Source organism: Typha angustifolia, chromosome 8 (genome assembly GCF_048772165.1).
Source record: "Typha angustifolia cultivar Huaian chromosome 8, ASM4877216v1, whole genome shotgun sequence".
Taxonomy (NCBI): Eukaryota; Viridiplantae; Streptophyta; class Magnoliopsida; order Poales; family Typhaceae; genus Typha; species Typha angustifolia.
Window position 1 is genome coordinate 878512 of NC_133246.1, and position 13920 is coordinate 892431.

Here is a 13920-nt window from a genome sequence, read left to right on the forward strand (position 1 = left end):
TTTTAATCAAAGTTGAAAATAACACTAAAATTGCAATCGAATCGACAGCACATTCTACCAATTCTTCATTTTAATAATTTACAAAATAAAATTGAAGTCGTCCGTCATGGCCTCATACTGCTTCTTTTTCTCTCTCTCTCTCTCTCTTTTTTTTAATTTAATATAAAGTAATTTAATGTATCCAAAATATATAAACGCCAAGAGATAAACTAGCACATGAAAAGAATTATTATTATATATATTTAAAAAAAGAAGAACTAAATCTTCTCGGGGTTGAGAGAAGGGTGTGGATTGGGGAGCACTTCACGGCTGCTGACCTCCTCTCTTCTCTGGAAGTGTGACCGACACGTGTCCCCCGACCTGCACGCGCCCCATTGCCCTTTTTAACCTACTCCTCCTGCTCTCTCTCATCTTATTGCGCTCTCTCTCTCATCCCTGACCCCTCTCATCTGCCAATCTCCAGTGGTTGCTTGAGACAGTGACAATGGAGGTGGAATACCAAGAGGTGAGCGATGGTCTCTTCTCTTTGATCCCGCTAATGGCCTTCTCTTTAATCTTTTGTTCTCCTCTTTCTTCGATGATAGGAATATATTAAGAATAAAAGAGGGGTGCCGCTATTCACATGTAGATGGTTACCACTTTCCTCATCACCCAAAGCTCTCGTCTTCCTCTGCCATGGTTCGTTCTCATCAATCTTATTAATTCATTATATTGTTGGTAGTTATATAACGATAGTTATTTATTATTATTATTCCTCCATCTTGGTCGCAGGGTATGGCATGGAGTGCGGTGGCTTCATGAAAGGTAACTTCGTTTCCCATCCGTTGCTTATGATAGTGTTTGTGTAAATTTCAAGGGAACTCCTTTTCCTCTTCTTATGCACATATGCTATTTCACAGAGGATTTTAGAAGCCCTGGAAAGTTTTTCTATTTCATTTAATTTTCGTAGTGCATGGTGACCAATTCCTACAATTTCTTTGTGTGGAATAGTAATTGAATAGTCCAGGCAAATTTATTTGGAGTACTTTAGTTGAAATTGTCAGAAGTAATAGTCTCTCTAGAGCTTTTGCTCTCTCTCTCTTCTTTCTCCTTTTGTTCTATGTGGGCATTAAACACTATAATTATGTTCCCCACTCAAAGTTGGGATAAGATATATAGAGATAGTACTCAGCAACCAACCACCGCATTGTAAAGTTGGGGCATTTAAGCAACTTGTTGTGTATACATGTGACGCATATCAATACAGTGTTCCATAAGAGAAAGATTCCCTTACATCTCTCATATTTCTTAATGGAACATTTTTGGAGGTGGTCTCCAAAATGACATATAAATTGGTTGCATTGAAGAAAAAAGAAGTAATTCAACAATGAGCTTATTTATAGAAATCGAACCATTATTGTTTCTTAGGTATGATGATGAATGGAGCATTGAAGTTTAATTCTGAGTTTATGATACATCATACTTATGCTCTACAACTTGATTAATTTCTTCTTCTTGTTTTTCCTACTGACTTTTGGTCAATGTTTTATATGATTCTTGTTAGGTGAGCTAACAATAAACCTTCCTCACCACCTCTCCACGATCCTCTCATAATGTTAGCAGATTCTTGTATGTGAAATTTAATGCGCAAGTTGGCCTCATTCTTGGATCTTGGCAACCTCGCCCTTCACACCCTAACTTGCACTTTCTATTTTCTAATAGGTCCAACTGTTAGGATCACTGCCGTGAAGAGAGACACTGCCGATAATAAGAAGGAAAAGACAATACAATGGGGTCCATAATAATAGTCCAGGCTCAAGTGGCCAATCTTAGTGTGTAGACCCTTTTACATCGTCATCTAGACCGGTAAATCGGTGAACCGACTACTAAACTGATTTAATTTTCTTATCAGATTAGATAAGCAATCGATTCGGTAAAATCCGACTAATCCGGTGGTTGAACCTGTAACTTGTGCAACCTGATTGATATTTGGCGAAAAGGCCGAGTCAACTCTTTTTACAAAGTTACGCAATTATTCTTAATATATAATTATCCTATTCTATTTTTGGCAAAGGGGCCTGGGGTAATTGGCTTCTTTGAGCTCATTATTAGTTTTCATCTCAAGAAACATTTTCAAGTGTACTATTGCTCAGTTTTTTGATGAACTGGTGTGCAATAGGCTCTGTAGAACTATTTTAGTTTCATGCCACTCTCACGTCAATCCAAACTGTATCGGTTGTAACTCGAAGAAGATATTCTTTGTGGTTGATGCAATCTGACGATGAAAATGTTTGTGATATTAGGGTGTGGAAATAGACTTGCCGCCGCAGGGTATGGAGTGTATGGCATTGATTACGAGGGGCATGGAAGGTCGCAGGGTGCTAGATGCTACATCAGAAAATTTGACCACATTGTCACCGACTGTGACCACTTCTTCAAATCCATATGTGGTAACGTGTCTATCAATTCCTTCAATCTTTACAAATTGTTGTATATTTAAAGGTTCTTTCTGAATTGGGCATTTATTATCTACATGGATTTATAACTTTCCAACTTTAAACATCTAGTGGTATGTTACTCCAATAATTAATAAGTTACACAAGTGGATGCTCGGCCCATTTTAGAAGGTCATTTCTGTAGCTCATTTCACACCTTGATATGGTTGCTTATTTGAATAAGATGTTATATTCGCACTAGTAAAATAGAGGACTGGATACAAATTTATGTAGATTTCTTTCAACCATATGATATATCAACAAATGATATAATTGATCACATTATTCTGTGAACAGAGCTAGAAGGGTACAGGAATAAGAGTAGGTTTCTCTATGGGGAATCAATGGGAGGTGCAGTGGCTCTTCTCCTCCATAGGAAGGATCCTACCTTTTGGGATGGTGCTGTTCTTGTGGCACCCATGTGTAAGGTAGCACTCACATCTTAATCATAATAATTTCAACCATAGAATTTTAAGTTTTATGTCATTAGGCATGTTATATTCAATTAACCATCGGGCTTAAAAGTTTATGTTATTAAGGAATACGGCCGAAAAGAAAAAAAAAAAGGAATGTTGATAGATATCCTATATTTAAATGTTTTGCTGTTAATCAAGTTTGTTATTCCTATATTTTTATCTCAATTATAATTTATGGATAGATATCGGAGAAGGTGAAACCCCATCCAGTGGTGATCAACCTGTTGACCCGGGTGGAAGAGATCATCCCCAAGTGGAAGATAGTCCCCACCAAGGACGTCATAAACTCTGCTTTCAAAGACCCCGTCAAACGTGAAAAGGTTAGCTATTCCCCCCTCCCCCCTAATTCCGTCTCATATCTACACTTATCCGGATTCGCTATCCAAGTGAAAAGTTTCGATTCTTGAGCAGATACGACGCAACAAGCTAATCTACCAGGATAAACCCCGGCTGAAGACTGCACTAGAGTTGCTTCGAACCAGCATGGACGTCGAGGATAGCTTATCCGAGGTATATATCTCTTGTTAATCCTAGTAGTTAGCTATATATATATATATATTTATGTTGTGAAGTAGTAGTAAAGTATGAAGGATGGCAAAATTTGTCAGGTGAAATTGCCGTTCTTTGTGCTGCATGGCGAGGCTGACACAGTGACTGATCCGGAGGTGAGCCGAGCGTTATATGAGCGCGCCGGGAGCACCGACAAGACGATTAAGCTCTACCCGGGGATGTGGCATGGACTAACTTCCGGTGAACCTGACGAAAATATTGATGCCGTCTTTGCTGACATCGTCGCATGGCTCGAGCATCGGAGCTGCAGCTGGTCGGGCGACAGGGATCACCGGACTTCTTCTGCCGAGATAGTTAGGATCGATAGCGATAGCTCAATGTCGCCGTCTAAGCCTAGGACTTTATTCTGTGGGTGGAAGGGTCGGACACAGCACCACTCTGCTATGTAAAGAGGTGAATAATAAAGGTCAAGGCATTTCAGCAAACACGTAATAAGAATAAAAGAAAGGGGTTAATGGCACTGTAATTCAATTTATTTTTCCCAAGTAATCCATCTGAAAGATTCATAAATAAGACATGCTGTTAACAGTCTACGGATTTTTGTCCAGAAAAAGAAAAAGAATCTATCTGCATTATATATCTATGTGTCGCTTATATTCACACCATTAGATGTTTCAAGACATCTAGTACATGATGTGGAACCACCAAGCATCTAAATGTTAGTAAAGTTTGTGAATCTAGACAGTGGTTGTTTAATGAACTATCTTAGTTGCAGTTTAAATATCAAAATTCCCGATTAGGCACTCAAGTTCCTGGTTGTCTTGTGGGGGGCACACAAAGTACCACATAATAACACAGATATCCTAAAAAGAACAAAGCAAGCATCATACCAAAAAGTACGTAACTACTAATAGCATCAGTCGAAAGAATAGAACATCCATTTCTATCATAGATAACAATGACCACCCATTTTAACAATCCATTAAACAAAAAATGTACTAGTCGTTGGAAAAAAAGATAAAAGAATAGGGGGAGGAAAGCAAAAGAGCAAGATAACAACAACAAACTATCTGATACTAACTGCTATAGAGCTACTCCTCAAGTTGCAGCAGTAGTAGCTAAGGCATAGAAATAGATAATGAGCTGGGTCATCACTTATCAAAACACTAAAAAGTAAACCAAGAGGTCCTCTTTTTTGCTTCTTTTTCTTTCTCTCTTCTTCTTTCTTTGTGTGTAAATATGGATCCATTAATTCAATTAAGAGGATCCTGCGCCGGCAGCACCGGAGTCAGAGTGGTCGCCAAAGACACGCTTGCGGAAGTCAGAGACCATGAGAGGAAGACCCTGGCGGAGCGAGACCTTCGGCTCCCAGCCCAGGAGCTCCTTGGCCCGGGTGATGTCAGGCTTGCGCTTGTGGGGGTCATCCTCGGTGTTGGGCCGGAACTCGATCCGGGCATTGGGATCAATTGTGTCCTGGACCACCTTCGCCAGCTCCAGCATGGTGAATTCACCAGGGTTCCCCAGGTTGAATGGCCCCACATGCTCTCCTTCCATCAACCTCATCAACCCTTCCACCTATCGTTTTAAATATCATAGCAATGGAAAGTAAGTACCAAACAATTTATAATCCAATCCTTATTTTACCATATACTCAGTACAATTATAAAACTTAAGGAATTTAAGATATCAACTCTGCTATTTCTCTGTGAGCAACTCAAAAGATGAGTAAAGCCTTACCCACAAGGGGAATCAAATGATATGTAAAGCATTACTTGCAAACATTTTATAATCACTCTAACAAACACTTTTGACAAGGCACCATTCCTATCAAACGTGTTTGTAATCACAGCACTACTCTTCCTGGAACTAACATAAGATTCACTTAACATATGTCAGTTGGCAAACAAAGACCCTTCTCTGAGACTGAGAACAGTTGGAACACTTAAGATTGTTCTTTTTTTTTCCCTTACATTATTCCCACATGGTTACACCACATATAAGATCAAGAAAAAGAACAAAAAGATCATTTAAAAAAAAATGAATAGATATAAAAGACACTCACCAGATCAGAGACATATTGGAAGCTCCTGGTTTGCTTCCCATCACCATAAACTGTCAGGGGCTCCTTCCTTAGAGCCTGAGCCATTAATTATAACAAGAAAAAAAAAGCAATCAATATACTCTCCTAATTATGTTATTAATGCAATAGTTAATTTTTCACATTAGTCCTAATAAGAAAGGTGAGGAATTAAAAAGTGAGGGATTGTACCTGGGCCACAAAGTTGCTGACGACTCGGCCATCATCGATGCACATGCGTGGGCCGTATGTGTTAAAGATCCGAGCAATTCTCACCTATTACCCAAGCATTATAACCAGATTAATCACAAGATTAACTTAAACATATGGAATTAGGCTTTAATTAGTCGATTAATCACCGACCTCAACTTGGGCGCCACGATGGTAGTCCATGGTCAACGTCTCGGCCGTGCGCTTCCCCTCATCGTAGCAACTCCTAACACCTGTGGGTCCACGAAGTGTCCAATAACTACCCAGACATCGTCTGAAGGAAAAATTTAAAATAAAAATAAAAGATGGATTCTAATCCAATTAAAAAATGTGGTAGTTGTTGGATGCCTTAGAAGTGTTCCCAAGTCCCAACAACCTCATTTGTTTCTTTCCTAAGGAAAGAATGAGGACACTTTCCAATCTTTGTAGCAATCTGGAAAACTATTCATATTTCTCTTCCAATTTCTATAACAAAGAGCGTCGTCACAGAGATTCAAATCCTAACCCAAATCTGCATATACAAATCTAGAGAGAAATATAGAGAGAGGAATACCAATCGGGTTAACATTGCCCCAGTAGGTTTCGACCTGGGGATGTTGCAGGGGATCACCGTAGACCTCGCTGGTGCTGGTGAGGAGAAATCTAGCACCCACCCTCTTAGCCAACCCCAGCATGTTGAGAGTTCCGACAACATTGGTCTTGTGTCTCCAGGAAGCTACAAGAGTTAAGTCTCTCCAAATCCAAAAGCAAACACCTTGCCAAATTATACCGAGCAACAAAATAACAGCATAAAAGATGACAAATTTACGAAAGATTCGAGGTACCCAATGACTGAAAATTTTATCTTTAGCGCAAGAATTCGTTAAAAATCGAATTTTGATGATGAAAAGGATATGATAGTCTTGACGGGATTGAACTTGTAGTGGACGGGGGAAGCCGGGCAAGCAAGGTGGTAGATCTGATCGACCTCGAGGAGGATCGGCTCGACGACATCGTGGCGGATGAGCTCGAAGTTTGGATTCCCAAAGTGGTGCATCACGTTCTCCTTCCTCCCCGTGAAGAAGTTATCCACCACGATAACGCTATCCCCCCTCGCCATAAGCCTATCCACCAAATGGCTCCCCACGAATCCAGCCCCTCCGGTGACAACGATCCTTAGCCCCTTTCTCTTCAACCCTAAGGGCACCTTCCCTCCCACGAATCCCCTCGCCCCCCTCTCCTCATACGCGGCTCGGTGGCCATGAAACCCACCTCCAACTATCGAGCTCTGGGCTAATCCCACCATTAGGTGGGTACCCACCTTGGATCCCATCTCCGGAGAAGCTTTAGGGACCAGGGAGAAGACGACCCAAGTGAGAACCATACCCAAGAGAGCAAAGGCGAGGCGTTGCTCTCCGAGTACGTACCTCACCGGCCGCGAGATCCAGGGGAGCCTCTTGGGGGCCTTCGGGGAGTAGCCGGACGCCTCCTGGGGCTGCGATTCGTGCCCTCGGTAGATTAGCTCCGAACCCATCGCGAGATCGGAGGGAGAAGAGGCCCGGAACGAGGAGAAGGCCGCGGCGGAGGGCTAAACTGAGAAATTTCCAGGGGCTCTTTTGTAAAGAAATAGAAAGTGCGAGGGCCTTATACAAAATTCCCACCCGGAGATCAGAGCCCGGCACACGCACCTGATGCGAGCTGCCTAAAAGCAAGGAGGGGGTATTAATAAGTAAAAGAGGCAGGGGCGTGGGTCACGTTCTAATGCCTCTGCGCAACACATTAACTAACCTACACCACCCCTCTTTTAGCCGCCCACGTGTGTCCCGGGGATCTCCAGCGACGTGATGGCGACTTTTCTACCGTAATCTCTCAATATAAAATGCACCCCACTTTGACCAACCCGGTTCACCCGAAATGACGCATTTGCCCTCCTAATGTATGTGATCTCTTCTTAATAGGGAAGCATTAATAGTGGGATTAGCGTCCGGAATCTCGCGGTTAGCGCGATGCGATTAAGACGTCGTCAGAGGCACAAATGTACGGCCCAGATGATCCAACAACATGACGTGTTTTCTATTATTGATTTAAATCCAACGGCTATCGAATCAATGGGCCCACAAAGTTGGTAGACGTATCATGTATATGCCCATGCCCCATGCCCCCCACGCACCATGCACCATGCACCATGCACGATGCCCTCAACTAATTATTATTTTATGGTACAAAATGTCTAACTCTTTATAGTGCTAAGTTTTATCGTTACTTTATATATGGGAGTATAAATGGTGACATATAGTTTGCTAGGACTCGGTCTATTTTTTAGCTCAGAGACTTTTAGTTTTGACTAGTCAAATTAGGCGACACAAGTGAAATAATTAAATTAATTTAAATAAATATATATAGTTTTTATGTAGTAGAATTTATTTTGTTGAGTTTTTAAAACGAAATATGGTATGAATGATAATTAATTTAATCGTTCTCATCCTGCATTACGTTGTCATCATCATTGATAGAAGAAGTTGGTAGTTAGTCGCAGTCTCTAAGACTAGAGGCAGACGATTCCCAAAACTAAACTCTTTTCCAAAACTTGGTACGTACTATACTGTGGGTGAATTCAAATGAGATAATATAATTTCATGGTTTTGCTCTTGTTTAGGTGGAGATAGGCAGTGTGTGAGTAGTAGTCGTTCATATGATGCAAAATGTGTTACAATTAATCTTGAATCCTTAGTGACAGGAGTTACCTTTGTCGTTAAGAGAGTACTTATATCTAAGCCAATTATATACCCAAGGAATGTTATATAACATAGCTATAGTTTGCACATGTCAACCCACCTAGGAAGCATATGATGTTGTGCTGATTTGAGTAGTTAAGTCATCATATAAGTTTGATTATGGAACGTCGATCTGCTCTTTGGTGTTCTTTAATCTTAATTTTTTTTTAAGATGACAGCAATGTTTTTGTATAAGCACCTGAAAAAGCTTACCATTTCTCTGGAGTTAAGCATGTGCTCCTGTTTGTTATACAAATTAATAATCAATATGTGAAAAGAAAAGGTCGTTAATTCACTGTTAGAAGTCTTAATTATAAACAAAATTTGTTGGGATTCTTTTGTTGGTTGTATTAGAAGTCAGAGACAAGAAGAAGAAGAATATGAGCTAAAAAGGAGGTGAATATTGAATGATTAATATTGAGAACAGCTTGAATGAGAGAAATTGATGGTGATTTAAGAAGACTCTCATGCGTATGAACTGGCACTCCAATGATTGCCATAATGGTATATGTACATTTGACTATCTTCCATGTAGTAGGTGAAGTTTCATATGAGACATCTTTAGAGCACTTGAATTGCTCCATTAATTCTTCGTTAACCGACAACCTAAAGACTATCTTTTGGTGCAAAGTTGCTATCCTCAAACAATCTTATTTTATGTTTATGAGGTAATAGTAGAGATTAGGATGATGAATAAGTTGAAGGAAAGTTATTATTAGTGTGATATTAGTTGTGTTAGAAGCCATCTACCAATAACTCCACTTTTGGCCCATTTCAGCAAATATATTACAGAGGTATTATTCTTTGTAGAGTTCACTCCAAGCTAAGAAGCTGTTCTCTATGAGTGAATATCTTTCCCTTTCAATGAAAAGAGATGCAGTTCAAAGCAAGAAAGAGACATGGGCAATGTTGTGCAGAACTTTTCTGCACCATGATTGTCCATAGAATACTACATGGCAACTAACGATTTGTTTTTGGGATTAGTTTTTTGATGTTAAAATTTAAGGTGAAAAGTTTATTATTCTCTTAAGACATGCTTTTCCTTGTGTGCAGGGGAAAAGATGACGATTGAAACAAGAGCAAACAGGTGTTTAAAATCGATTAGACATGGGTAATCGGGGCCTGTTCATGGGGGCCAATTAGATTTGAAGCTAGTCTGCAAGATTCATAACATGAGCAGGCCCCACTTTGTCCCAAGTTGCAGTGAAGGAAGAGTTGTCTAAAATTGAAGCAACGTCGATGTTTCACCATGAATGTTGCACGTTGAATCAATTATTTCTCAATAGAGGAGTGATGGTTGGGGAAAGACTTTGGGATGCAAAATGATAGGCTTTAAGATGCTTCATTGAAGTGGGGCCGCCGGAGAAAGCTTGCGTGGTATCTGGTGGAATGCTGCAACTAACCGACCATATTCTTGTACAGAAGCTAGAGACTGCTTTTTGTTTATTTATTTATTTATTTATTTTAGTGAAAAGTCTAAATAATTTATTAATTTATTGAAGACGACTTGATACATAAAAATAGAAGGACAGATCCTTTAACATAAGTCTTGTACTTAGTTCCAACATATTAAACCCCAGAGTATGAATAAACACAGAAAAGAGTACAACCATGGAAAATTCACAATTTGTGGATCTCCAAAAGAGACTAAAGAAGAATCCCTAGCTAACAATACAAAGCTTTAGAATAGAAATAGGAGAAAAAACTAATAGTAATAAATATAATTGAAGAACAAGCAGGGGTGAAATAACTTCCACCATGTCAAGGAGGAGTTAAAATTAGGACAACAAGGTAGATGCAGTGACGGACTTCGACGGCAAACAGTGGCAATGACAAAAGGTGGACAGAGAGGCATAAGGGAGAGGACAGCCGAGTGGTGAGGGAGGAGACTTGAGGGCAAAGACAGAGAAAGCTTTAGAGGAGTGGAGAAAAAGATAAAAGAGGAAAATAAATAGAAGGGGAAGGGATCTAACCATTCGGATGAGAGAGTATGAACATGCAGCCATTGAAGAAAAAAAAAACCCTAGAAGAAATTGCGACAACGAAACGAAGTGGTGTCGAAGATTCACACAATGTGGCTAAACAAACATAACAACCTTGACAAGACAGCTAATTTTCATACAACAGGACCCATTTGTCTCATCTGGGTCTTGATATGAATAGAGTCGGATTTTTATACTTCAATCAGTAATGTGGCTTGTGGACATAACAGACGCGAAATACACAGCCATTCATTGGATTCACAATACATGAACTAGCAAAAAGAGCCATAGATCAGCTAAATCATAGGGCAAGCAACTTTTTACTAGCTCAGGTAGCAGCCTATTTACAATGGTCCGGAACGGGTGTTCGTTTTCTTCAAATAAGCAGTTCACAATTGTCTGGTCGTGTGAATCAATTCCCACCGAAAATGAATGTTGCCTAAGTTGAGATTTCAAAATGTCACTTGAGATGTTTAGTTGTCCTCTCAATGGAGGTATTATTCACCACTCATGCTTCTTACGCCTGCATCTGTGATGACTCTTTTGCTCGGCAAATTTGTTCTCACCAACAATGTCCATCAAATCTGTATCTGACGACCGAAAACAGCATAAGTAAAACTTCCAAATAAACAACTAAAGCATTCAGACCGCAACAAAATCACTATGCTGTGACAAGTGTTACAAAGAATTTACAAATTATTAAAGACATCAGACTACATAAATACATTTAGCTATTAAGCATATCGAAAGGTCCTGTTAGACACTAGAAGCAACAGCCAAAAAATTGCCAATTTTTGTTAGCGGATTCTTCCATTTTATTCTGTGCAATCAATGCAGGCGAGCTTTTGGCATTATAACTTCACAACTATACAAGCATCATCTGATCCATCCACTAGATACATAAGCGCATATAGAAGGAAGACTTAATTCTGCCTCCATTTGAAATAACCTACCAGAGCCACTCACAAGCTGTAAAGAGATTTTCTTTAGGTGGATAAAGAATGCCTAGCCACTTCAACAAATAACTTGTCTCTTAATTTTACTAACACTGCAATTAACATAGGCACTCAGAGCACTGACCACGGAACAAGGCAAATCCTACCTTATTTGTTGTAACTCCAGATATTATGCCAACAGAGACAGAGATGCAGACACAACACAGGGTTCACATATACTGTAAACCATTAAAAGTAAGTGTACAATAGTCTATGACTTTGACCTTATGGATGCTACTCTGTTTCTAATAGTTATAGACATAAGATGAAATACAAATTTCATACAGAATTTAGTAATTGAATTAACTTTTAGGTAATGTATGGATGCAAGTTAAACATGTCAGTATGAGGTATAATAGTTGTTGTGTATCTTTCTCAAATAAAAATAAAAGCATGTATATGACTTCGATGCATCTTTCGTTCTACTTAAAACTCTTGTTTGAGGACTCATGATATTTATAAATGAAGAATATATATTAACATGAAATTGTCCTTTTCATTTGAGAAAAAGAGGCATTTCAGTGGGTGGAAGAGTCCCATTTTTATTAATGTTGACCTTATAAATATTTTGCAGTTTGTGATATAAGGATTTCAACTTTTCAAGGAGGTTTAAATGTGGTGCTAAAGTTACAGAACTAAAAGATACTATCAGATGCCTCTTCACCAAATTCTTGCATCATATAAATCATGTACATTTTGTCATTGTTTTTTCTTCTCCAGCAGACAATCTGAACATATCCTTTTTCTCCTTTCAGCTACTTTCTTAATAGGACATCTGATATATGTCTACATAACTTCATAAAATACACCAAAGTTTCCAGAGGTAAACCCCTTGTATCATCTTTACCACAAGTTCAACCTCAGACAACTACTACAAGAAACAAGTTTAGAAATGCAGAAAACAAGACTACAGATAGGTAAATACTCCTCTAGAGTACACAAAGAAAAGACCTTTGCAAGATCTAAGGCTCGATGACAACAAATTATTCACATGTAATATTGTTGTTGCCCTTTTGCGAGCTATAAGAGCTAATTAAGACTAGAAATACTTACGGAAACATCTTCTAATTCCTTATGAAGGAGGACATATATTAAAGCAACAAGATTGGCAATAAAGTTTATCTAATTTACCACATTTCATCAAAGAATAGAACAACTAAAGGAAGAGAAAGGATCAAAACTCCATTACCTCCAACGCGTTCGCCCCAGAACAGCACCCTTCCATCGTCGTCTTCCTCATCAAACTCATCATCATAACCAAGCTCCCCATCCCCTCGATACCCCGGCTCGCTCCCATACCCCGACTCGTTCCCCACCAAATCCAACCCCGCACCTCCTGCTCCTCCGCCTTGGAACGACCCGAATCCCGAGACCTCCCTCTCCAACACCGGCCCTCCGATCTCCCTTCCCTCCCGCCTTGAGATCCGCGCTTCGCTAACGTCCGATCCCCAACTCACCTCCCCGTTGGCGAACATCTCCCCGCTCGAATCCGTGCCCCCCGCCGCCAACGGGAAGTCGGAGCACGTGGCGTACGCCGCAGACGCGCCGCCCCGGCGTCGAGTCCCGCTCCGATCGCTGCTTCGGCCGGAGACCGATCTCGACCCGCACCGCCGCCGCTTGCGCGCGAACCACCGGAATCCCTCTTCCCGAGGCTTCGGGGGGTCGTCGAGTAGGGAAAGCTTGGACAGATCGATCGCGTCGGGAGTAGGACATGGAGCGGTGGATCGATCAGATCGGCAGGGCTTCTTGGAGTGGAAGGAGTATGGTTTTGACGGATCAAGCGTTAGGGTTTGGAGCTGGAAGGGTTTCCATGCGTGGAGCTGATGGGCGATGGATTCGACCAAGCTATGGCGCGAATTGACGGCTCGGGGCGTCATTGCATCTTCCTCTTCCTCCTCCTCCTCCTCGCAGGAGAATAAGAAAAAAAAAGGACGGATTAGGATTCCTTGCGGGGGGAGGGGAGGAAATTGAGGGCGTCTTCCGAGAGGTTGCACTTGCCGGGAAGGGGAGAAGGAGAGAGGGGAAAGGGACGGAAGTTGACGTAAACGCCACAAATTTACAGCTAAATTCACGAAATTGCCAAGGCGAGAGAAAAGAGACCGCGGGAAGTGACTCGCTCAATGGGACCGATAACACCGGGTCTCAGATACAGATAACTTCACTGAACAGTCCCATGCAATAAGCTGGATTGGACTGGATATCTTGGTACCTCTCTTTGGATTTTTAACAAAGTAGGCCCTGTTTAATTTTTCCGTAGACGTTAGGACAAATATTTAGCGAATTTTTCGATTAGAACTTTATTTGAGTATAATTTACACCCACTGGAGTCTTGTTGTTAAGAGGTTTAATGGGCTAGCTCCTTTTATTTTACCTATGGACTCCTGACAAGCTGGGCAATCCATGATAGGTCCTTAATAAGTTAATTACAAATTCGTCCTATCGA

General features: G+C 40.6%; 3 protein-coding genes across 4 annotated transcripts; 1 reads left to right on the plus strand and 2 right to left on the minus strand.

Annotated features, from left to right (window-relative positions):
• Positions 1-362: 362 nt before the first annotated feature.
• LOC140764611 (caffeoylshikimate esterase-like) lies at positions 363-4053 on the plus strand. The gene is made up of 8 exons (XM_073103260.1): positions 363-505; positions 585-678; positions 772-804; positions 2283-2429; positions 2772-2902; positions 3133-3270; positions 3362-3460; positions 3559-4053. The coding sequence occupies exons 1-8, from the start codon at positions 485-487 to the stop codon at positions 3907-3909; spliced, it is 1014 nt and encodes a 337-aa protein (XP_072959361.1). The 5' UTR covers positions 363-484; the 3' UTR covers positions 3910-4053.
• Positions 4054-4379: 326 nt separating this feature from the next.
• On the minus strand, positions 4380-7434 carry LOC140764610 (UDP-glucuronic acid decarboxylase 2-like). Its single transcript, XM_073103259.1, has 6 exons — positions 6642-7434; positions 6301-6447; positions 5901-5980; positions 5730-5813; positions 5523-5597; positions 4380-5035 (listed from the first exon to the last, which is right to left on the minus strand). Exons 1-6 carry the CDS (start codon positions 7258-7260, stop codon positions 4718-4720), a joined length of 1323 nt encoding a protein of 440 aa, XP_072959360.1. The 5' UTR covers positions 7261-7434; the 3' UTR covers positions 4380-4717.
• Positions 7435-10579: 3145 nt separating this feature from the next.
• On the minus strand, positions 10580-13809 carry LOC140764626 (uncharacterized). 2 transcript variants are annotated; one of them, XM_073103287.1, is made up of 2 exons: positions 12667-13809; positions 10580-11066 (listed from the first exon to the last, which is right to left on the minus strand). In XM_073103287.1, the coding sequence occupies exons 1-2, from the start codon at positions 13352-13354 to the stop codon at positions 10984-10986; spliced, it is 771 nt and encodes a 256-aa protein (XP_072959388.1). In that variant the 5' UTR covers positions 13355-13809; the 3' UTR covers positions 10580-10983. The 2 variants fall into 2 exon arrangements, with proteins under 2 accessions (XP_072959388.1, XP_072959387.1); XM_073103286.1 differs by having other exon boundaries at positions 10580-11072.
• Positions 13810-13920: the final 111 nt, after the last annotated feature.

Bases quoted from the DNA above. Each gene is read 5' to 3' on its own strand.
- LOC140764626 (XM_073103286.1), bottom strand. From the start codon at position 13,354: ATGACGCCCCGAGCCGTCAATTCGCGCCATAGCTTGGTCGAATCCATC. The intron at 11,073-12,666 runs GTAATGGAGTTT...TTCGGTCGTCAG, and splicing joins CTGGGGCGAACGCGTTGGAG to ATACAGATTTGATGGACATT.
- LOC140764610 (XM_073103259.1), bottom strand. From the start codon at position 7,260: ATGGGTTCGGAGCTAATCTACCGAGGGCACGAATCGCAGCCCCAGGAG. The intron at 6,448-6,641 runs TATCCTTTTCAT...CCTGGAGACACA, and splicing joins CAATCCCGTCAAGACTATCA to AGACCAATGTTGTCGGAACT. The intron at 5,981-6,300 runs GTATTCCTCTCT...GTGGACCCACAG, and splicing joins GGGCAATGTTAACCCGATTG to GTGTTAGGAGTTGCTACGAT.
- LOC140764611 (XM_073103260.1), top strand. From the start codon at position 485: ATGGAGGTGGAATACCAAGAG. The intron at 805-2,282 runs GTAACTTCGTTT...TTGTGATATTAG, and splicing joins GTGCGGTGGCTTCATGAAAG to GGTGTGGAAATAGACTTGCC. The intron at 3,461-3,558 runs GTATATATCTCT...AAAATTTGTCAG, and splicing joins TCGAGGATAGCTTATCCGAG to GTGAAATTGCCGTTCTTTGT.